The sequence below is a fragment of the Numenius arquata genome, chromosome 23 (assembly GCF_964106895.1).
Source record: "Numenius arquata chromosome 23, bNumArq3.hap1.1, whole genome shotgun sequence".
Lineage (NCBI taxonomy): Eukaryota > Metazoa > Chordata > Aves > Charadriiformes > Scolopacidae > Numenius > Numenius arquata.
Genome location: NC_133598.1, coordinates 5,734,156 through 5,754,239, shown reverse-complemented (window position 1 = coordinate 5,754,239; position 20,084 = coordinate 5,734,156). Strand labels below are relative to the sequence as shown.

At 46.4% G+C, this 20,084-nt stretch overlaps 1 protein-coding gene across 2 annotated transcripts in view; it reads right to left on the bottom strand.

Moving 5' to 3' along the window:
- The window catches only part of SKAP1 (src kinase associated phosphoprotein 1), a 157,278-nt gene extending 147,245 nt beyond the window's left edge, over positions 1 to 10,033 (bottom strand). The window contains exons 1-2 of one of the 2 annotated variants that reach the window (XM_074162788.1): positions 9,950 to 10,033; positions 3,774 to 3,879 (exon numbers count right to left, since the gene is read on the bottom strand). In XM_074162788.1, coding sequence (XP_074018889.1) covers positions 3,774 to 3,879; positions 9,950 to 9,986 — 143 coding nt within the window. In that variant the 5' untranslated portion in view covers positions 9,987 to 10,033. The remainder of the gene's footprint in view (positions 1 to 3,773; positions 3,880 to 9,949) is intronic. The other variant, XM_074162790.1, reaches the window with a different exon arrangement.
- Between the last annotated feature and the right edge of the window lie 10,051 nt (positions 10,034 to 20,084).

The following is a 20,084-nucleotide window of genomic DNA, read 5'->3' as shown; positions in this document are numbered from 1 at the left end:
CCTCAGGTTCACACTGGTGTTTTGGTCACAGTGGAGCAAATTAAAGGTAGAGTTTCAGTGTCTATTTTGGATTTCCTAGTGGGTGTACGCGAGAAACTCAACATTAATTAAGCCCCTTTCTCTTCATTTCTGCTTTGATATACAACAGGTCTGCCTCGCTCTCCTTTTAGCACTATTACATTTCGCCTCAGGGAAAGAGGAAAAAAATACTAAGAATTTGTTTCCATCAATGCAAACTTGCCTTCCAACAGGGAGTTTAAATGACTGGCTGACTCCAAGGAGGTGGAGGAACTATTTATCTCCATATTTTTAAATAAATCCCATTCTCCCCACCTCACCCCCTGCCATTGTAACTGCTCTAGAAATGTCGAAATGCTGAGGTGAGGTCATTTAACAGCAAGAATTTTTTTTTTTTGGTTACTGCTATTGCCAAAGGACAAGAATGGGCTTGTGTTCCTGAGCGGAGTCATGTATCCGATTCATCCCAGGTGTCGGACATCTGCTGCTTGCTGTGCAGCCGGCTCTGTTCGGAACACAAGAAACAGCAGCCACATTCCCAAGGAACAACTTGAAACAAAAACCTCGGCACCAACGGACCTAAAACAGAAGCAACTGACAACCTTTGGGGCTTCTGGAAGACAAGCAAAACTCTGCCCCAGCGCCGCATCCTCTGCCTATCCTCCCCCAAAGCAAAGCTGCTTTTTAAGTTGGTTTTATCCATTACCAACACTTTATTTTTCTGTTCAGGAGCAGAGCAGAGCCCTCAGCCTACAGTCAGGATGCAGGTAACTGGTAATGGGCTGTAAGATCCTCACACAGGTGCTTCCTGGGGACCAAACCTCTGGTTGTGTTCTGTGCCTTGTTTTCCTGGCTGCCATAAAAAGCGATCAGGGCAAGTAAATAAAAAAAAAATATTATCAACAAAACCAAAGAGATGATCAGGAAAAAACCTGCCAGGTCAGGATTTACATATGAGATATTCAAAAGTGGAATAGGATCTGAGTTAGTAGGGAAGGGAAAAAAAAAAAAAGAAAAGAGAGAAGTGTTTCAACACAACAGTGCACTTTAAATAACCAAATGAATTCTGAAAGTAAAACGGTACAGGGACTCATAACTCAGCCGTATGGCGACAGCCTCCCCACAGCCACCGCCTGCAACGCCTCTGACACAGCTCCTCCAGCAAAAATACCCCAGGACTGCCTTGGAAAAAAAATTATAACCTGCAAACACAATCCCCTCCCTACCTACCGCACTTCTTGCGGTGAGACGGGAACAATATATCCTCACAGGTAGCACATGGAGACATAAAGCCCAACCACTTGTTCACATTATAGTCATCAGCAAACCTCCTGGTGGGGGAATGTTATGAGGCCACGGGGAGAGCAGCGATATAAAGACCTGACAGCCAAGTTACAGGAACAGTTATTGAGGCCGGCTCAGGATAATCATACGAGATGAAGCTCTTGCTTTTCAGAGACGCATGTGTCTCTCCCCAGTAGTTGAGCAGTTTACTTATGTCCATTATGAACCCAAATAACGAAACCCTACACGCCGTGTTGTGTTTGGCCCCGTGGAGATGGAAGGTGGGGAGCGGGGCTGCTCGGGGGAGGCAGACGCTTCCTGAAGACGACGGCTGATGATTTCCTGAACACCCGCCGCAGCAGCCACAGGAAGCTCCCCGAAGAGACAAACCCGTGCCTCATCCCCAAGAGCAAGACCCGCTTAGATGCTTTCAAATGAAAAGGCACAGTCATCGTTACAGTAATCTCCCACCACAAATCATTGCGTTAATGGCTCAGGTCAGAACAAGGACATCTGTATACTCTGTTCTTCTCACCCTTTCAAATGCCACCGAGCAATAAAACACCAGCAGGAAATCAGCAGTGCCCTGCAGTCTTTGCTCAAGGGTCTCGCTTTCCCCTCCAGAAGTACCTGCAATTTATTTCAATAAGCAGCAGGACTGAGGCCCACAGCTGAACCTGAGCATCCAGGAGGAATCTGCACATCACCCCTCCTCCTGATGCAAAGGCTGCGCCACCAAATCGCCTGCCTTTTTGAGATGACTTTGTTCTAAAAGCTTTATCCCAAATTGTATTCTTAGGCTGAGAAAGAGTCAAGAGCCAAGGCTGAGTTCCGCATCACAGCATCAGTGTTTGCTCCAGGACCCAAAAGGCTGCTTCTTCTTGAGCAAGTCACCAGAACCACACACAGCCTCTGGGAAGCCTGAGGTCCGCAGGACAATGGCCATAACAACATCTTTCCCCACTGCTCAAGTGCCCTTTGCAACTCTAACAGCACACAAAGACAGACTGCTTACTTCAGGAACCCACAACAATCCAGTATTTCCAAGTTTGCCAAGTGCCTCACACGTTTATCAAGTTCCATGCTATTTTTAACTCATTAAAAACAGACCTAGAGTTGCCTTATGTGAAGATAAAGAATTGTCACTTTTTGAGTTGCATGCTCCTGGGTCAGTTAAAAAAACATGTTAACTTGATGCCTGAATACTTCAGATTCAGAATTCTGCTTACTTAACCCTTTCCACCCAAGATCAATACCCACCAATGCATGGGCATTTTTCAGAGAAACCGCACCAGTCTGTTACAAACATGGAATCAAGCCCTTTCTTCTGCAATATTACAGGACACCGCTACACACCCCCCCCATTCTTCCATTAGATACGCTACAGCCCCATTTTCCAAAGGTTTCCATCTTCTGCATTCAGCTTGTTTCAATTATTCAGGGCAACCCAGGCTGATAATTACACAGTCCCGTGTTGCTGAGTAAAACTGATGCTTAATTAGCCAGCAGGAAAGATCGATTAAGCTACAGCAGGGCATCTTGCAAAGTTCTTCAGTGGGACTGCAGGGAATAGAGTCTGGCTGTGCCCTTCCGAAGGATAAAATTCTGCTGTCGAGTCCCCGAGAAGCGGAGTTTTATTTAAACTGGATGCTTAGATCAGTCAGCCACCCCGAGTTTTATTGTCAGGTCTTAACTTTAAGTGACACTACTCATATCTTATAACTAGAGCATTAACAGCAAGCTCTGAATCACATTTCTAGCCAAAAAGTGTAATGCAGAGGAGGCTGAAAGTTTTATTTAAGCCTCCAGCAACTTGTTTTCTGTTTATGTTCCTTGATTTTTCCCCTACCACAATAGAACATTTGTTTGCTTGACTCACTTATCCAGATGATGCAGCTCATGTTCTCAAGCAGGACTTGAACAGTCCTGAGGACATAAGATTTTGGAATCCAGTTGGACCCGAGTCTTAACTCAAGAAGTCCTCCTCTTCATTGTTTTTTATTGTATCAAAGCCCAGGCAACGCATATTTGAGTTTAGAAGCCACTTATGAAATAGATGCTTTCGGCAGCATGTATCTTTGCTCACTGGATTGATTTACCCACATACCCAAGTATTGGAGTGATGGATTTTTCCACAAAACCCTCTCTAGCACAAGGGAGAAGGAAGAACAAGACAGGATCAGAGACCCATGTATAAAGAGCTGTACAGACATAGTCCAAGGCTTTTTTTTTTTTTTAAATCTGGAAACACAAACCAAATCCCAAACACAGATAATGACAACTTTGCAGACAACTGTATAACTGGTTGAGTGTATAAACCAGTGTGTGGTGCACTCCCACAAGATACCAAGCCCTGAACGCCCACTAACTTTCAAAGCATGGTCCAACTAGTTGAGTAGAGTGTGTGGCACCCCACGGCGTGACACTCTTCTGGAGCGCTTTCATCAGAAAGTAACACAGGCAACACTAACCTGGCTTTGACTTGCTGGAAGCCAAAGAGAATTGTATCCCTCTGTTCCCTTGCTTTAGGACTCAAGTTTTCATTCTGCAGCCCATCCGCCAGGTAAAATTCAACATCTGGGGAAAAAAGAATTACAGGTTAAAAACTAACCTGTTCTTGGCCAAGAAACAAACCCAGTTGTGCACTGGGAAGCCCTGGAAGCACCGCACCAAGCAGTGTCATCTAGAGCCACAAATCAGTCTGAAAACTTCATTTGGAGAAGTTAAGACATTGAACTGATTGCAGATAGAAGATCTAAATATTGCATGTGATGACAGAGCTGCTCTCTAGTTGCAATTGTACAAAGCAAATAAGAAACTGCAAAGAAACCACCAAGCAGAAAAAAAGGAAGAGGAAGGTGAAATATGGATAAGTCTATTGGACTAAAGTGCAACTCCACCCGCCTCTTTACTGTCCTAAACCCTAAGAATCTGCTGCTCCGAAAGGCTTTTGGCATTAAGCGAGGACGCAGAGGAAGTGGTTATCCCATTTGGAGGGGGATCCAAAGCACTTTGAAAACACCAGTTCTTCAAGGAAACCCTAACCTGTGGTTTTCACAAGGATGATCGTCGCAGAGGACAAGCACTGAATGACAAGTTGGTTGTGCACCAGCCTACGCGCACTTGGATCACCACATGGGTTCTCCCCCAAGGTTATCGCTGAGCTACTGCACCCTGTGCTTGCTCAACAGAGACAGCTACACAGAAGTAAATACGGCATTCTCTCACCTGGAAGCCACATCTACGTGCAGAACTTTAACCTGAACTGGAAGATAAAAGGATTAAGTGTCTTCTATTTGCATAAATATTTATGTTCTCTACAGAAACCTAAAAAAAAAAAAATCCCATGGAAAACAAAACAGTTCCAATCACACCTGTGCTGTATAGGAGAATATCACCCTTGTCCTTCAGCAGCATTACTGCTAGTTTCCCCTAGCAGAGAAAAGGTTGGCTTCAGAGCTGTGGTGTTGTACATCCACAGGCCTCTCCAACCTTTAACTCGCACCCCATGCTGTGACACTAATGTCAGTTTAATATCCTGCTTGCAAGACTTTCAGCTCCTTATGCTTCAGCTGCCGGTACAACAGCCAGCACTGTTTAGCACACCCCAGGAACCTGCCCAGCTTCTCACAAACAGCTCCTCCACCTGCAAGCACATCTCAAGATCAAAATGCCACAAGAGAAATTAATACCTTTTTCCATTAAAATCATAAGCCCTCATTTCTTTTGGCTGCCTGCTCATGACACACAAGAAAGGCTTAGAGCTTGGTGGAAGGGGGGGGAAGGAAAAAGAAAAGGAGCTCTTTAAAGTGAAGAATTGAAGGAAGGACATGGAAGGGAACAAGGCTGATGCTTGGGCATCCCCCAGGAACAGGGCCCTCTTCCTACCTCCTGTTCAGAGTGACAGGACCAGGGAGACCCTACTCTACCCACAGCAGCCTGGGAAGGAGGAATGAATTCAGATCCACTCATCTCCATAGCAGTCCAGTTCTTCTTTATGGATTTATTCGGCTGAAAGCACCAGTTTTGATAGACACACTCACTAATAAGCACATTTCAGCCAAACGTAGACTCCTCCATGTCCTCACTAGCTCCTTCCTCGGTCTCCTCATACCTGCAGCCACCACTTCACAGCTGAGACACTGAGCTAAAACCTGAACTCAGCACTGAGATAGTGAAAGGTCCTTGCACAGCCCCTCTGATGTGGGGATGCTCAGTTGCTGCATCCCAGGAAATGGACAGTAACGTTAATTCACAGCATCACTCTCAAACCCACACCTACATCCAGCAGCGGTTTTGGGAGCTCCAGGAGCACAGAGGTGTCAGGTCAAAATGCCTATTAATATCAATTCACCACTAGTAATTTAGCCCTCGGTGGCCTGCCTGAGATAACACAAAGGCTTTGCCAGAGCAGCCGAGTGGAGCTTTTTTAAATCCCAGGCCAACCCTGTAATCCTTAAACCCAGTTTCATTTTGAGTACAGTTTTAATTGTACATCTAAGATAAGGTACCAACTTACAACAAGCCTAACAGTGCTGAGGCTTACACCACTTACAAATTACACAGAAAGTACCCAAGTACATATATCTAGGCACAGAGGATATATCTTGCTCTGAGGAGCTTACTGCTTAAGAACAGATGAGGCTAAGGGGACAATTTATTATATACAAACCAGCATAAAAACAGCACAGTAGAAACGGGTCAGCGAGAGACACCACGTACAGGCTGTATTTCCACAGTGAAAGAAGCAGCAAGAAAAACAAACTGCTCCCAGAACTTGTGCAAATATCAGCTGGATCCCTCTGTCATTTTTAAGCGCAGATTAGCTCCATGAGTATGCGATTAGCTCTAATACGGTATTTACTTACTGGGATGTCAGCACAGATCAGCTGCTGGATAAGTTATAGTAGAACGAGGGTCACTTCTGCAAACCAGGCAGAGCCCCTTTCAGAGCCAGCCACTATGTTTATAGCGCCAGGAAATGAAAAAGAAAGCCTAACCATAAACTCTCAAAGTGGATCAGGAAGAGCAATATGTAAGCAGCTCTAGAGTAAATCACCCTAATGTTAGTTTTACTGCTTGTCGGTAACATTATATTCTTGATGTTTATAGATTGCTCTCTGCGATCCACTCTGAAAGTTTACAGGACTCTCCTTTTCATTTCCTGCAGCTAAAAAGGTAAGGGGGGGGGGGAATAGTTGAGATTTCATCAAGTGTTTCAGGGGAGTTTCTAGAAGCAATTGCAGTTATCCACTTTAATCCTGTAGGAGATGCACAGCATCATGAGAATTATGTCACAAGCTCTGAAATCCAGGTAGTAAATAACCTTTTAATGGCAGCACTAAATTCCAGGAGTTAATCAGCACTCAATGAGCAGAGCTGAAAGGTATTAAGATGCCATGTGTATTCTCTCCATCCACATACACACATTCACTTTTTTTTCCCCCTCTTTTCTACTCCTCTGCCATCAGGAGGCCACCAGCAGAGATCCTGCCCTCCATGCACAGGGAGCCAGCCCCACAGAATCACGACTTTTAGCTATGCAAGATAACACTGAGCCAACCACTCTGCTCCAACACTTCCTTGATGTTTCACACAATCCCTCCTGCAGTTTGTCACCCCAGCTGGCTGGGAAGAATTAGTTTAAAAAGAAGTTTAGGACACCTATCAACAAAGTGCAGGTACCTTGAGCTTCCCTGAGACTGCATTAATATTTCCAGGATGTGTCCCAAGACAGCCAGGGGTTTGGAAGGCTGGTACTATCATCCCCTGTCCCACTTGTCAAAATAAAAGCCGTGAACTGTCACACACAGTATTTCTTGACTTTTCTGCAGGCTCAAAAAAAGGATGGTTTAATTGTGAAAAAACATTTTTCAGACGAGCCTTCCTGCTTTTGTGGGGCTGAGTCAGAGAAAACCTTGAGAACCAAAGCAATCTCCATCCATCCTCCCGCAAGGGACTGAAAGGGACGTTCTCCCCTACGCAATGGAGAATGGGGGAACTGAGAACAGCTTCCAAGTCTCAACCCAGAATTCCCTGACATTTAAATTTCGGAGCTACTCTTGATGCTCCATCAATGCTGACTGTGGCTTATTAGCCCTCACAAAACAGAGCACTGTATTGTTTATTTTTAAAACAGCATTGAGGCTGCTTTCCTCCCAATTAGCAGCTAACGGCTTTGTTAGGCTGTGCAGGTGCAGTCACAGCCTCCCACTGCAGCACCTGCTCTGTCCCTCCCTCCTGCTGCCCAGACTCCAGCAAGAAACTGGTTTTCCAGCCCCACCTTCTGAAATCAAGAGGATGGAGCGAGGCAGGTGGAGGGACGGTAATCAGACTGCCAGACTGCCTTTGCTTCTCCAAACCAAAGCAGAAGCCCCGGGTTTGTCAGAGACATATCACATTTTTCAGAACCGCTGTTTCAGCCTTCAGAAGAAATTTGTGCTCAACAAAAATGAAGTACCCTTAAGCAAAAGTAGCTTTAAAAGGGACCTGATGGAACCAAAAAGTGAAACCGCGCCATTATCTGACAACAGAGTCAACAAAACTTGGATGGCTTATTTGCAAGGTGGAACTCAAAGCGATATAATTGCTGCAACCACATTTAATCATAAAAAGGAAATAACAAGCATTCAGAAGTGTTGCAGGATTGCAACGTAGAGAGAATGGCCATATTGTGTTGGCTTTCAACCACTGCAACCTCAGAGATGCCTCAGGCGATAACAACACAACCGTTACTAGCAAACCATCGACTCCGGGCATCAAAACAGCACTGCACTACGGACCGGGCTTTAATACAAGGAGGCAGGTGTTATTGCCTGCACACCAGTACGTTTCCTCCTCCATCTGTAATTTTCATTTTAAATACAAGAATTCCTACGGTAATACAGTTTGCAAACACTCTAATAGCTTTAAGCTCCTTCATTTCCAGCCTGTGTAGCTACAAACCTCCTCAGCCACTGGAAGGCCTCAAGACCGTATAGATTGTTAAGACACAGCAAGTTTGATACAGAGGTATGTGACATGCAATTAATCTCCATTCATAGCCTGCTATACTTGTCAGCAAACAAAGGCTGTGCTTTAGAAGGAGATCTGAAGCCTTCAATTAAAAACAGTCAGCTAACAAGAAAATAATCTAAGTTAAAGGAAGGTGGCAGGTGCAGAAATGAGTTGTTTACAAAAGTGTCAGCACCGAACAATAAAGTGCTGCACATCAAAAATGTGAAAGGGTGAACTTCACCAAAGCCCCCATGATTAAAAAACAGAGGAGAAAATTTACACCTACATCTGGGGGAAGACACAAAGCATTTAGAAGTGAGCTTTGACGGGCTTGGAGGCTGCACCCTCTGTCTCTCAGGCTGGTGGATACCAGGACTGGAAGTTATCCCGCATCTCAGAGGGGACACGGCAAGTACTCGGTGCTGCCAGGAGCCATCACAGCAGGAAATGAAAGGTCACCGAGCCTTGCGGCAACAGGGCCGGCCCCAAACATGAGATGCTAACGACTCCTTCCCCCCATCCACCCACATCTGCGAGGGCAGGATGTGTCGGTAAGGCATGCATGCGTTGTTCAGTACCGGGCTGACACCCTGTCCCAACCCACAACGCTGCTGCTGGAGTTTTATTTAGGGGCAGGTTGTAATGTGGTCACCTCCACATGGCACTGCTCCCACCCAGCCCTGGTTACCAACACCACGGGGTCAGCAGCTCTTGCAAAGGGCCAGACACAACTCATTGCCGTTTGTGAAGCACCTCTCAATAGAGGAGTTCAGCATGGTTTCTGCTTGGCTGACCCACCTCATCAATGACTAGAGGTGGTACAGTTCCAGTTTGTGAAGAAATCCATGAGAAATTACTTCAGAAGCCTCCCACCTACCACCTGACACACAGAAGTGCTGTCAGCTCTCAGCACAGCTCATTCACTCAGAAACTGAGACCTCAGGAGGCCACATTCAAATAATCAAGCAGAAGAGGGGCTGGAAGCCAGCACTGCTCCTGGCCGTACCCCCAGTTTCAATGGGGTTGAAGCTTCCCTGAGGATGTACCCCACCGAGCGATCTCGCTCATCACAGCCCCAGAGTAACATACACTTGCACAACATCTCGAGCCAGGAGACACCACCAAAGCCACAACAAAAGCCTGCTGAGAGGGCTCACTGCAGCACACCAGCTTCTTCTACCCTTTGTACCTGCTCCCTTGTCTCACCCTAGTGAAGCTGAGCTTAAGTTCTCAACCAAAAGCACTCAGTGGGGACATCTTTTGACCATGCCAGAAGAGACCCCCTCAATCTTTCATACACTCCCTTCCCCTTGCACAGGCTCTGAGGCCACCAGAGAGCTTCCCCCACCCCTAACACAGGTGTAGACCCACCTGCCAGACCCTGAGCAACATGAGGGCAGCCCCAAAAACACCAGGACATGCAGCCACATCCCCTACACTCTCATTGGGGTTAGAGACAAGGAAGACACACATAACCTGAGGACCCCAAAACCATCAGCCTTAGAAAAGAAGCAGTTCCCCCAGTGTCCTTCCACTCCCCTCTCTGTCTCAGCACAGTGAGGTGTAAAAAGCTTTTCAGCTTCTTCCCCTGCAACCACAGCAGATTTTTCCCCTTTAAGCACAAGGGGAGCAAGGAGGAACTTGTGGTTACCTTCAAGGAGTCTCTCAATCTCCTCTGGGATCATCATACTTGTCACCTCCTTTCCACAGGAGTCAAACCTGCTGCTAGCGCTCCTGTCCCTCAGGGGCAGGGACAGAGTGAGAAAGGAAGTAAGGAGGGCGGGGACACCCAAAAAAAGGTAGGAGGAACCGCTGGGCTCCGCTGAGATGCCTCCTCCTCCTCCTCATACAGCCCCGGCCAGCTCAACCTACCTCCTCGCAGGCGGCCAGGATGCCCAGCTCCCCTGGCCACCGAGCACTTCCAAGCTCCGGAGAAACAGATCTCCAGCCAAGAAGCTGCAGAAGCGCCTGACCCCCAGCAACAGCACAGCTGAACCTGTGCTCCTGCATTAGCATTTTAATCTGGTGGCACTTAAGGCGTGCATCTCCTTCATTATCACACAATTCAGGGCACCTGCTGGCAGAGCAGAGCCACCAGCCGTTGATTTAACCTCCTGTGCCGGTTCCCAGCGCTACGGGAGTTGGGGATTGGAGCTGTTTCAGGGAAAGGCAGGCTCCCTCCTCTCACGCACAGGGGAAGAGAACGGTGCTTGGCTGTTCTGCAATAAAACTTCCCCTCTTCCTGCATCCTGCATAGGAAGGGGAGTAGGTTGTAATAGCCCTTCATATTTCTACGTCTTGCCCAGAGAAATAACAGGGTTGCACACTTTAACTTGCTTTATGACAGGCAATAAATGCAAACTGCGCTCTACAAAACAAAAATGGCATTGCATTAGATTAACCCACAGCCCTGCATCTGCTCCTCTCCTCTATAAACGAATTAGCACAGGCCGACTATGAGGATACCGCTATTATTTTTCATTCTTGCAGTCCCAAATTTTAGGCTTGACAAATCCAATGAGAGCCGGCTTTATCGGAATCAATGTTTCCAAAGACCAGTTAAAGATTTCCCAGAGGTTGAGCGTACAGGATCCAGTCCTTACTTTGCACTACCCTGGTATCAAACAACTAATTATTATTATAGCAAGTAACATGTTATGCTTTTGGTTGATCGGTACAAAATAGATAAAGAACAGGTAAAAGATGAACCTCGGTGCTTTGTGGTTTTTGGGTTTGGGTATGTTCCTTCAATTCTAGTGCGTTGTCTCCACTGTAGACAGTGGAGTGAAAGGGGAAAGCCCTCCCCCCCCCGCCCCCTCCAGCCCCGAGAGCAGCTACAAAGTTCTTTTGGGACTTTTTGGTTGAAACATGCACTTTTATGCATGGGGACAACACCTCAATAACTCGCATATAACTAACACTTGTCAAGAAGGGATGGTTTTAAAGGAGAAGTGACTATACCATGACCGTGAGCGTGGTTAGCGCACGCAGCTGATTTACCGGAGAAGAGCCATTGCAGTGTTTTCTGTATAGTCTCTCCGCGTGGTAACGCTGAAGTGGCAGCTGCCATGAGGGGTTTAGTCGCAAAGAAGAGAAGACAGTGTGTTTTCTCTCCCGCTTAGGATTTGCTCTCCGGATCTGGGAAAAGAAACACACCACCACTTCTGATTTGTCACTTGGCTGTGCTCTGCACGCACATGTAATCTCAGAACAACCCGGAGACAGACTCCACGTCTGACATTACCAATCCAGACCTTACAGGTTTCCTACTCTGAGTAAGTTCACTCCATTTCCATCCTTCCCCCTTTACCTTGTGCTCACCCACACTGACAACACCGCCGCAGCGGTGATTTTAGGACAGCGTGTACAAGAAATTGCTCTTCAGTGGATGCAGAGGTCTTAAAGAACAGGAAATGTCGCTGCAGTTCAGAGGGCCTCGCACGGGAGATTGCCTTGCTAGAAAGCGTATACATGGCATATATATACCTTGTCAGGTAGGGTTTACGTGAGTCAGGATTTAGAAAATTGGGAGTCTCCTATGGGAGCAGAACTTGAATCTCTGTTTGCTGCCTAAGGCTCCCGGCACGTTTGAGTGGTTCTGATTGTATGCAAGAAATGGCAGCGCGTGTAGGTGGATGTGTACAGTAGATGGATCTGTGTACGTGTTCTCACCTAGAGGTGTTTAGGGATAAATATTTAAACACTTCTGTGTAGAAATCCTAGTCAGTTCATTACAGACTACAAATAAAAAGCAGCTGCTTGCTGAGACTGACTAACTTTAAAAATGAGTTTATAAAGGAAGGAACTAGGTCCCTTAGATGGAAGAAACTGCCTTCAGATATGCCGGAAAGATCAATAAAACCTGATCAATGCAAATCTCAGAGGAAGAAATGCTCATGCAACTGCAAAGAGAAGGGTCATCTCACACATTCTCTGCATTTCTGTAGCTCACATAATACTCTGAAATCATAGTGTTGCACAGAGTGAACTAGAAGATATCTGGTCAGTGAGTCTTGCCCAAGAATTATACCAATTTAACGTATTTAGGGTCTGGAAGAATTTTTTCCTCATGTCAAACTACCAGTGGCTTGTTTTGCAGGTGTTTTGTGTGGTTTTGCCTTCCTTTGCTGCCTTGGGTGTGATCACTGCTTAAGAGTATATAGGGATTACACCCAGCAGATTTCCTGCCGTTGCAGCGTTCACAGCATCAGTAAAGCTCTAGACCTTTTCTGTTCAATCTCTGAGATGTATTGCCGTTGTGATTTTTGGTCTTTTGCTACACATCCTAAGGTTATCACAGAGTGTTGAAAATAGCACCACACGTGGAGGCTGGCACAGTTGCACCCTGGCTGCTCTTGGCCCACACGTCCATCCCATGGGCCTGGCAGCCGAAGACAGGACCCAGCACCTCGGATGTTCCCCTCAGCCCCTACAGGAAGATTTTGTTAAGACCAGGTTGACCGTGCAGCAGCTGTTGTTATTATTAAATCCATTCTACCAGGGAATACTGAGGCCTAGAGCCTCAGCTGCCATGGAGGCGTAGGTGCTGTTACCCAAAGTCCTAGCACCAAGCCAAACCTTCCACTCCACCTTATGCAGCTGCAGATGGAGCCAGGCAGACTCGTTATCTGAAGCTCATCAATGATTGCAAAGACCAGTTTAAGATTTCCCATAGGTTAAACATACAGGATCCAGTCCTTACTTTGCAAATCCCAGCCAAATGACCTTTTTTTTTTCTTGCCATTTTCCTTGCCACTTTCATTTTTGAATGTGTGAACAGGTTACAAATTTAGTTCAGTGGTCAGCTGGGAAGGAGATGGGGGAGTCTGGCAGTGACTGGCAACTTCCACTGCATCATCGTTATGTAGCATTAAGCTTTAGGGGCTCTAGATGTAAAGCTGCCTCCCTACATGATAAAAGCCCCACCTTAATCATTTTAGGTCCCAAGTTCAGCAGACAGGCTCTCTCCTAATGATATTCTGTTAAATGGACAAATTCCTTTGAAGGCTTGTCTTGCTTTGAAATCCAATTTCACAGGAAGCCAGATGCGATTGGGTGTAGCTATGGAAACGAAGCCGGGCAGCCTTAGAGGAGCTGAGCGATGCAAGGTAAAATGTGAACGTCAGAGCCCTTTACTGCGCTGTCGGAAATATCAAAGGATCTGGAGAGGTTGGCAGGAGACGTGTCCCTGTTACGGGCTGTTCTGTGTGGCTGGGTACCAGCGCCTGTCAGCAGAGGTAAGCAGCCAGCTGGCCTGTCACACAGCCACAACGCACAAAACCGGGGTGGGGGGAGGTGTTGCAGACTCCCCAGTTCCCCTTTGCCCCCTCCCTGCTCCCCCAGCACATCAGCATCGCAGCCTTCCCCGCGCTGCCATTCGGAAAGGTTAACAACAAAAGGGTAACAAGGTTAAACCACAAAGCCCTGGCTGATAACAGCCCTTTCAAGCAGCTGCACTGAAATTAATCTGAAACTTCTAGTAATTAGATAAGATAAGGATGTGTGCATGCTCGTGCGGGCACACGCTGACCCTGGGACACCCATTCCACAAAGGAGGTGGAGGATCACAGGCTTCATTAAACTGGATCAGGTTATTTGTTCACCCAGTCTGGTGCTGCGGCACTGAAAGTACATTTCCAGCCCCTTTATTCATCTTGCTCGATATCCTTGGATTGTGCACTGACTTGCCCTTTTGTCCTCTCTTCCCGGCACTGCAGCTCCTGCCAATTCAGAGCAGACTCTAATTCTTGCTGTTGCAGAGCAGATGCTGGTCCATCCATTTCTGTATCACAGCTCCTGCCATTCCAGGGCAAATTGTTGGGCCACTGGGTCTCATTTGCTGCCTCTGACAGTGACCAACAACTCAGAAAAAAGGCAACTTTCCAATCTGGTAATGCACCTGACTGCTTGAGTAATGTCTCCTGGTTTACTAATCAGCTATGCCATGCTAATGCTCTGCTGTAATCCCAGAGTTTACATGCTCCTGTCATTTTCATTGTCCAACAGCTCATGTGTCTTTTGGTGTGACTAAGTCATTCAGTCAAAGGTTGGTTACAAACCTTATAAAGCCTCTTTCATTTTTTTAAAGCAAAGTGGTGGTCTTCTGTTGTCTTCATAATGCGATTCTGCACCTCTGCTTCACAAGGGCTTGCGGGTTACTCTTCAGCAGTTTCTGAAGCCAAAGAGAAACAAAAATATGTCAGCGGCTCTGAGTTATGGTAAATAGATCTGGTCCCAAAGCAAAACTAAATGACTGGACCTTGCCCCTGGCTTAGACTGCCAGCCTGTGCATTCATTTACCTTCCAGACATGCTGGCTTTTCTCTACTGTGAAGGCTTCTCGGGAGGAAGCAGGTGTGTTGAGGTGTATTTATTAGAGCATCTGTGAATGTATAGTAACCGTTTTTCATCACACCAACACATTAGTTACAGTAGGACCCCACTAAAATGTTCCACTAGCGCACAAAAACCCCTGAAAGAGCTCGTTGTCTGACCAGACGAGATGAAGTACAGAAGTGCAGATGAAGTATCTCGAGAGAAGACCCTGGGAAAATAAACGAGTGTTGGTCCCAGGGCTGGTGTTCAGGTTATCAAGGTCCCCACTGCCACGGTCAACAGCAGCGCTTTGTGCCCAGCCCTCCAGAAACGGACAGGCAGAGCCGGAGCAGTTGTTGGCTGAGAGGGAGGAAGGAAAAGCAGAATCTTAACCCAGGAGTGGAGAGGCCCAGGTTTCCTCCCCTGCTTCATTCTTCTTGTGCAATACTTGACCGTACATCAAGCTCAAGTTCAAGTCTGGGCCTCAGTCCGGAGTCCATGCTGGCCACATGGCCCCTCACTGGAATCCTGTGGACATGAGTCACCAAAGATTGGGCAGAAATTTCTTTTCCATATGGCACAAACATCCTCTCACCTGCAGGGTGAATGGGCTCCGCTGGTCCGTCCACTCCTCCATCTCCCTTGGGGAGGTGGCATGTGGCAAGGAGGTCTGTCTCTGGGACTACCAACAGTGATCAGTGGGGTGGAGGTGGTCTGTGAGGTGACAACACAGAGGAGGCATCTCCCAGCAGCATGGTCTCCGAAAACTTGTGATCCTGAAGCTAGATATGGGGAATGGATAACACCACTGGGATGCTAAGCAGGACACAGCTCCGAGACGACATTTCTATGGCCTCTGGCAAAAGCTGGCCAGCATCAGGAAGGGAAGATCATCCTGTAAAGGGAAGGATTAGAAAGATAGGAAGCCAGAAATGAGCAGTGAGCTGAGCTCCTGTGGAGGCTGCTGTTCCTCAGGCTGACGAATGGGCTTCAGTTTAATGCAAAGGTGATATTGATCCCTTGCTGTTTGGTTACAATGTGTGATGGAGCTGCCCTCTGCCCTGTAGACGTGTTGTAGCACCTCTTCTCTTTCTCCCAATCCTCATCAAACTACTTTAATGACTCTTTTATTGACAACACTGAGTCTTAATGAGGAGGGCTGCCATACACTTCATTAAGGCTGCAGAGGGGACACTTCCTATAAACAGCTAGGACCAAGGGCTGCCATCAAGGCTGAGGGAGAAGGATGGAGTTGAAGGAGGATCCATAGTTCTCTAGAGGAAGGAGAGCTCCCTGTCTGCTCCTGAGAGAGAACGAAGATTTAGGACAAAGTCCACGTGATCTGAAAAGCAGTGGATTGAGGAAGGAGAGATCAGTCCTGGAGAAGAGTCTTGTTGAACACAAAGAACAGGACATGAGAGCTCCTTGAATATTTCAGTTCAGGATGAAGATGAGAGATGAAAAAATCTTGGGTTGTGCTAATGGCTGATTTTATTATTCAGTGTAATAATAACACCGTATGTCCCCACTTCTGTGGAAGGTGGTGATGGCAGCATGTCAGACACCCGTGAACAGGAACACAGACAGAAATGAAGTGCTGGCTTTGGTACAATCTGCCAAACTGGCGTTACGGTGTTGGCTCCCCTGCACCGAGATCCGGGCTGCCACAGCTCAATTTAAAGCTGGTTCAGAGACACCTGCGTAAACATCAATAACATCATTACACTTGATGGTCCTGAGATTCCATGGACAGTTCAGTGACATTTCAGATTAAAACTGGACCAGCCATTCTGTGAGGTTTTCTTCATTCTGGAAAAGAATCTCCTATCTAAGATCAGCACAAAAGACAGATTTGGACTCGAGGGTCTGGATTCAGAAGAGACTCAGAGATGATGTTCTAATGTAGCCCTGCTTCTGCATTAACATCCATAAATCTCCATCCATCACACAGCTCTATTTCAATTATTGAGCCAATTTCCAGACACTTTTATGATGTATTGTTTGATTTTATTAACTGGAGTGAAGGTTTAAACTCACTGAATTCCCATAGTAATCTTGCCCTGTAACCCTACCCACCTTATCAAATCTTGCTTAATGAAATGCAGGCATCTGTCTTAATGGCTTTCAAACTATGCTATGTAGACTGACCCAGATGTTAGTTCATAAATAGGAATATTTGGAGGTGTTAAACAGGGTAGCTGGAGACAGAGGTAGGTCCCTGAAGTGATCTTTTCTCTTATGAAGAAATCAGTGATATGGGAGAAATTACTATAAATCTTCATGAAGAAAAATGAGAGCCAGAGGCCTGAGGAATGGAAGCGCAGCACCGCAAGCAGCAATGGATTTGGTCAAAAATAATTTACTGAAGAAACTGACTATTTTGGTAGAAATTTAAAAATCAAGCTAGTTTGACTTAAGACCAAAACATTCATCTGAAGTATTTTGCCTGGGGACTATGGTTGTTCTGCTGCACGGAAGTAGGAATTTGGGTGTTTCAGGCTCTATGAAGAGGATTCTTGGGCTGCTTTCCCTGTGGTGTTCAACCTGGCTTGGCAAAGAGAGTTCATCCTCAGGGGTCACAGCACATCCCTGAGAAACAGCCAAGTGGTAAAAAGGGGAGTGCAGGGCCCGTGTAAATGATTACGTGGAGTACTGGGATTCTATCCGATGTAATATGCTATGTAATAATATATACAAGTTGAAACACGTTCCATTCCAGGCAATTGAGGGCATTTCATTGTTGAAAAAAAAAAAAAGTCTTCAGAAAACAAACATTTTCCTTGAAAAAAAAAACAAACCTCATTCTTTCTTGCATTTAAAAAATAGCAAAAAGAAATCCAGGCAGTCTCGGAGGCAGCCCTGCAATGTGATGGACACAACACCAGGGGCTGGCTGCAAGCGTTCACTGCCTTCAAAGCTGTGATGGTGAATAAGCCATGATTTTTGTCCCTCAAGGGTTTTTTACTGCCACACTGCATCATCTCAGCTCTTCAGCTTCTCCTTCCCCACAGCTGCTCTTGTTCCATACTCATGAGAAAGAAAGAAAGAAAAACTGACAAGGCTGCATGACAATCTGGTATTTAGTGTGACAGTTAAACTTAATGATATGGGAGGCATGTTAGGCTGTATTACAAGCCCATTATCTGCGAGCTTGGATATTGGATGCATTACATTATTAATTAAACACAAAAATGACTACCGTTAGTCGGCGATCTTATCTGCTAAAAGAACTGGAAGGCAGAAGCATTCCCTAAATTCAAGAACTTATTGTTTCATTCCTGTCATTTTGTAAAACAGTTACCCTTCCGTTTCATGCTTGTCAAGCAATCAATGAATGTTTGTAAACTGCTTTGAGATCTTCCAATGAATGATGCTGCAGTTTATAAATGCAAAGTGTTACTACAGTTCATTCATTATGAAATTAAAAGATAAAACTTGCAGATGCAAAAGAATCCAGCTTGAAAAATACCCCACACATTTGTGCAGCTGTTATTATGTTGCCCCCTTCTGCCAGATGCTTTAAACACTCGGGTGTGAGGGATGAATTTGAACATCACGGAGCTGCTCTCAAGGTGAAACCCTAGAGACCATTTTTGAAGTAACGGCACTAATGCCTGGCTCTTACACTCTTCGTGCACAGATTTGAGAACCTTCAGAGTACAAAAATGCAACCCCCATTTCATAAAAGAGGAAACCGAGGCTGAAGGAAAGGAAGTGTCTTGCCTAAACACCACCTCGAGCCAGTGAAAGAATAAGGAGCAGAGCCCAGGATCTCTGAGTTTCAACCCAGTGCCCTTCCCAGTAGCTCAAATCATTTTAAAGTTTAAAACCAGAGCCCTCTTGCAGCGACTCCTCCTGCAATGGGGGTCCTTCGAGGGTGCAGCTCTGCAAGGCGCTGGGCGCTCTGGCCTTCTTCCAGCGAAACACTTAAGTGTGTGATTAACTCCAAGCTTATGAATTGTCTAATTGAAAACAGCGGAAACGGTACTTTAAAAAGAAAACAACAGTTTCCCCAATTATTGCTTCCCACCTCTGGAAAAGGCAGACAACAAAAGCATCTGCACTAGGAGCTGTTTCACACCGAGGTTTAGCGTTGAACTGGGCTTCTCGGACAATGGCCCAGATCTAGAACTGGGTGACCAGCAAAGTGTGACCAGAGCTTGCTGCCATCTCAAGTGTGGACGGTCTCCTGTGTTGCGTGTTTCTGACGTTCTTACCCACAGCTCTCACCGTTCCCTACTTTGATAAACGCCTGTAGCTGAGCTATGGTTCCAGCCACGAAGGACCTGGCGGTCCTGCAGATCTGACCTGCTTCCTGCTGAATCTTCCTGGGTGAAATTGCACAGGGGATCTCAGTAAAGTTCACCCAGCTCCCCACGGCAGAGTACAGCAACCAGACCAGAGGGCCATCAGCCTCTACAGCAGGACAACCAGGATAAACGTTACAGCCCATTGTCTGGATCCAGCCTGCTCCAGTGATTTGGTCAGTCTGCAACAGAGCTTGGAATCAAACCTGGGTCTCCTAAATAGATCTTCAGTGCATCCCTCCTACAGCAGGGCTTCCTCTCTTTCATCCCCTTATCGCTCCCAAACAGATGCAGGCAGGCAGTAACTGCCTCTCTGCTGCCTCTGCTGCAGCTTCAAAAGGGATGGTGGTAACTTGTGTGAAAAGTTTGGCCTTTCTTTTGAGTCACTGATTGGTATAAACAATGGTTTGTGCCTTTTGGAGTGGTTATTCGCACTACAGATCTTTAGCCAGCTAAGTGCCCGATTATCCCACTAAGTTTGAAAACCTCTTTTCCTTCTCTACTTTTCCCTTATCTCCCCTGATGTAATTACCTGCTACTTTGTATTGCGCTTCTCTAAACTTCTGCAAGCCCCTGCTTTTAACCTCCAGTCTCTGTTTCTCTGCTTCTACCCCAGAGCAAATGGAGATTATTCAAGGTGAAAGAGAGGGCAGTGGAGAAGCACCCTTCATCGGTAGGGATGTCTGTGGTGCTGCTCTGCTGCCCCATTCTCTCTCTCTCTGCATTTGCATGGCTTTGAGGGATGCACATATTAAAGGCTATGGAGATGTAATCCACCAGGATTACAAGGGTTTACAATTTCAAATCAAAGCATTACAAAGGTCAGATACCCAACCCAGAGCAAGCTGATCTGGGATTCCAGCTGATGCCTTTTCTTTCTCACCTCCTCCTGAACCAACTGATCTCTTAGTCATGGCTCTGCATCCTCTGTCTACAGTAATCACTCTTGTGGTGCCTAAACAATGGATCTCTTACACTGCGCTGGGCTCCAGGGGCTCCTGAGCTGGTATGCAAACCCTTATTCTTTGTGCCATGATAGCTTTGTTGAATCCTTTCATAGTGCAGATTTCTGCTGGGATAGGCAAGCGGGGCTAAGAGATGCCCCAGAGAGCTTACAGTCCATGCCTAAGGCAGGAGACAGGAGAGGTAAACAAAGAGGTAGGAC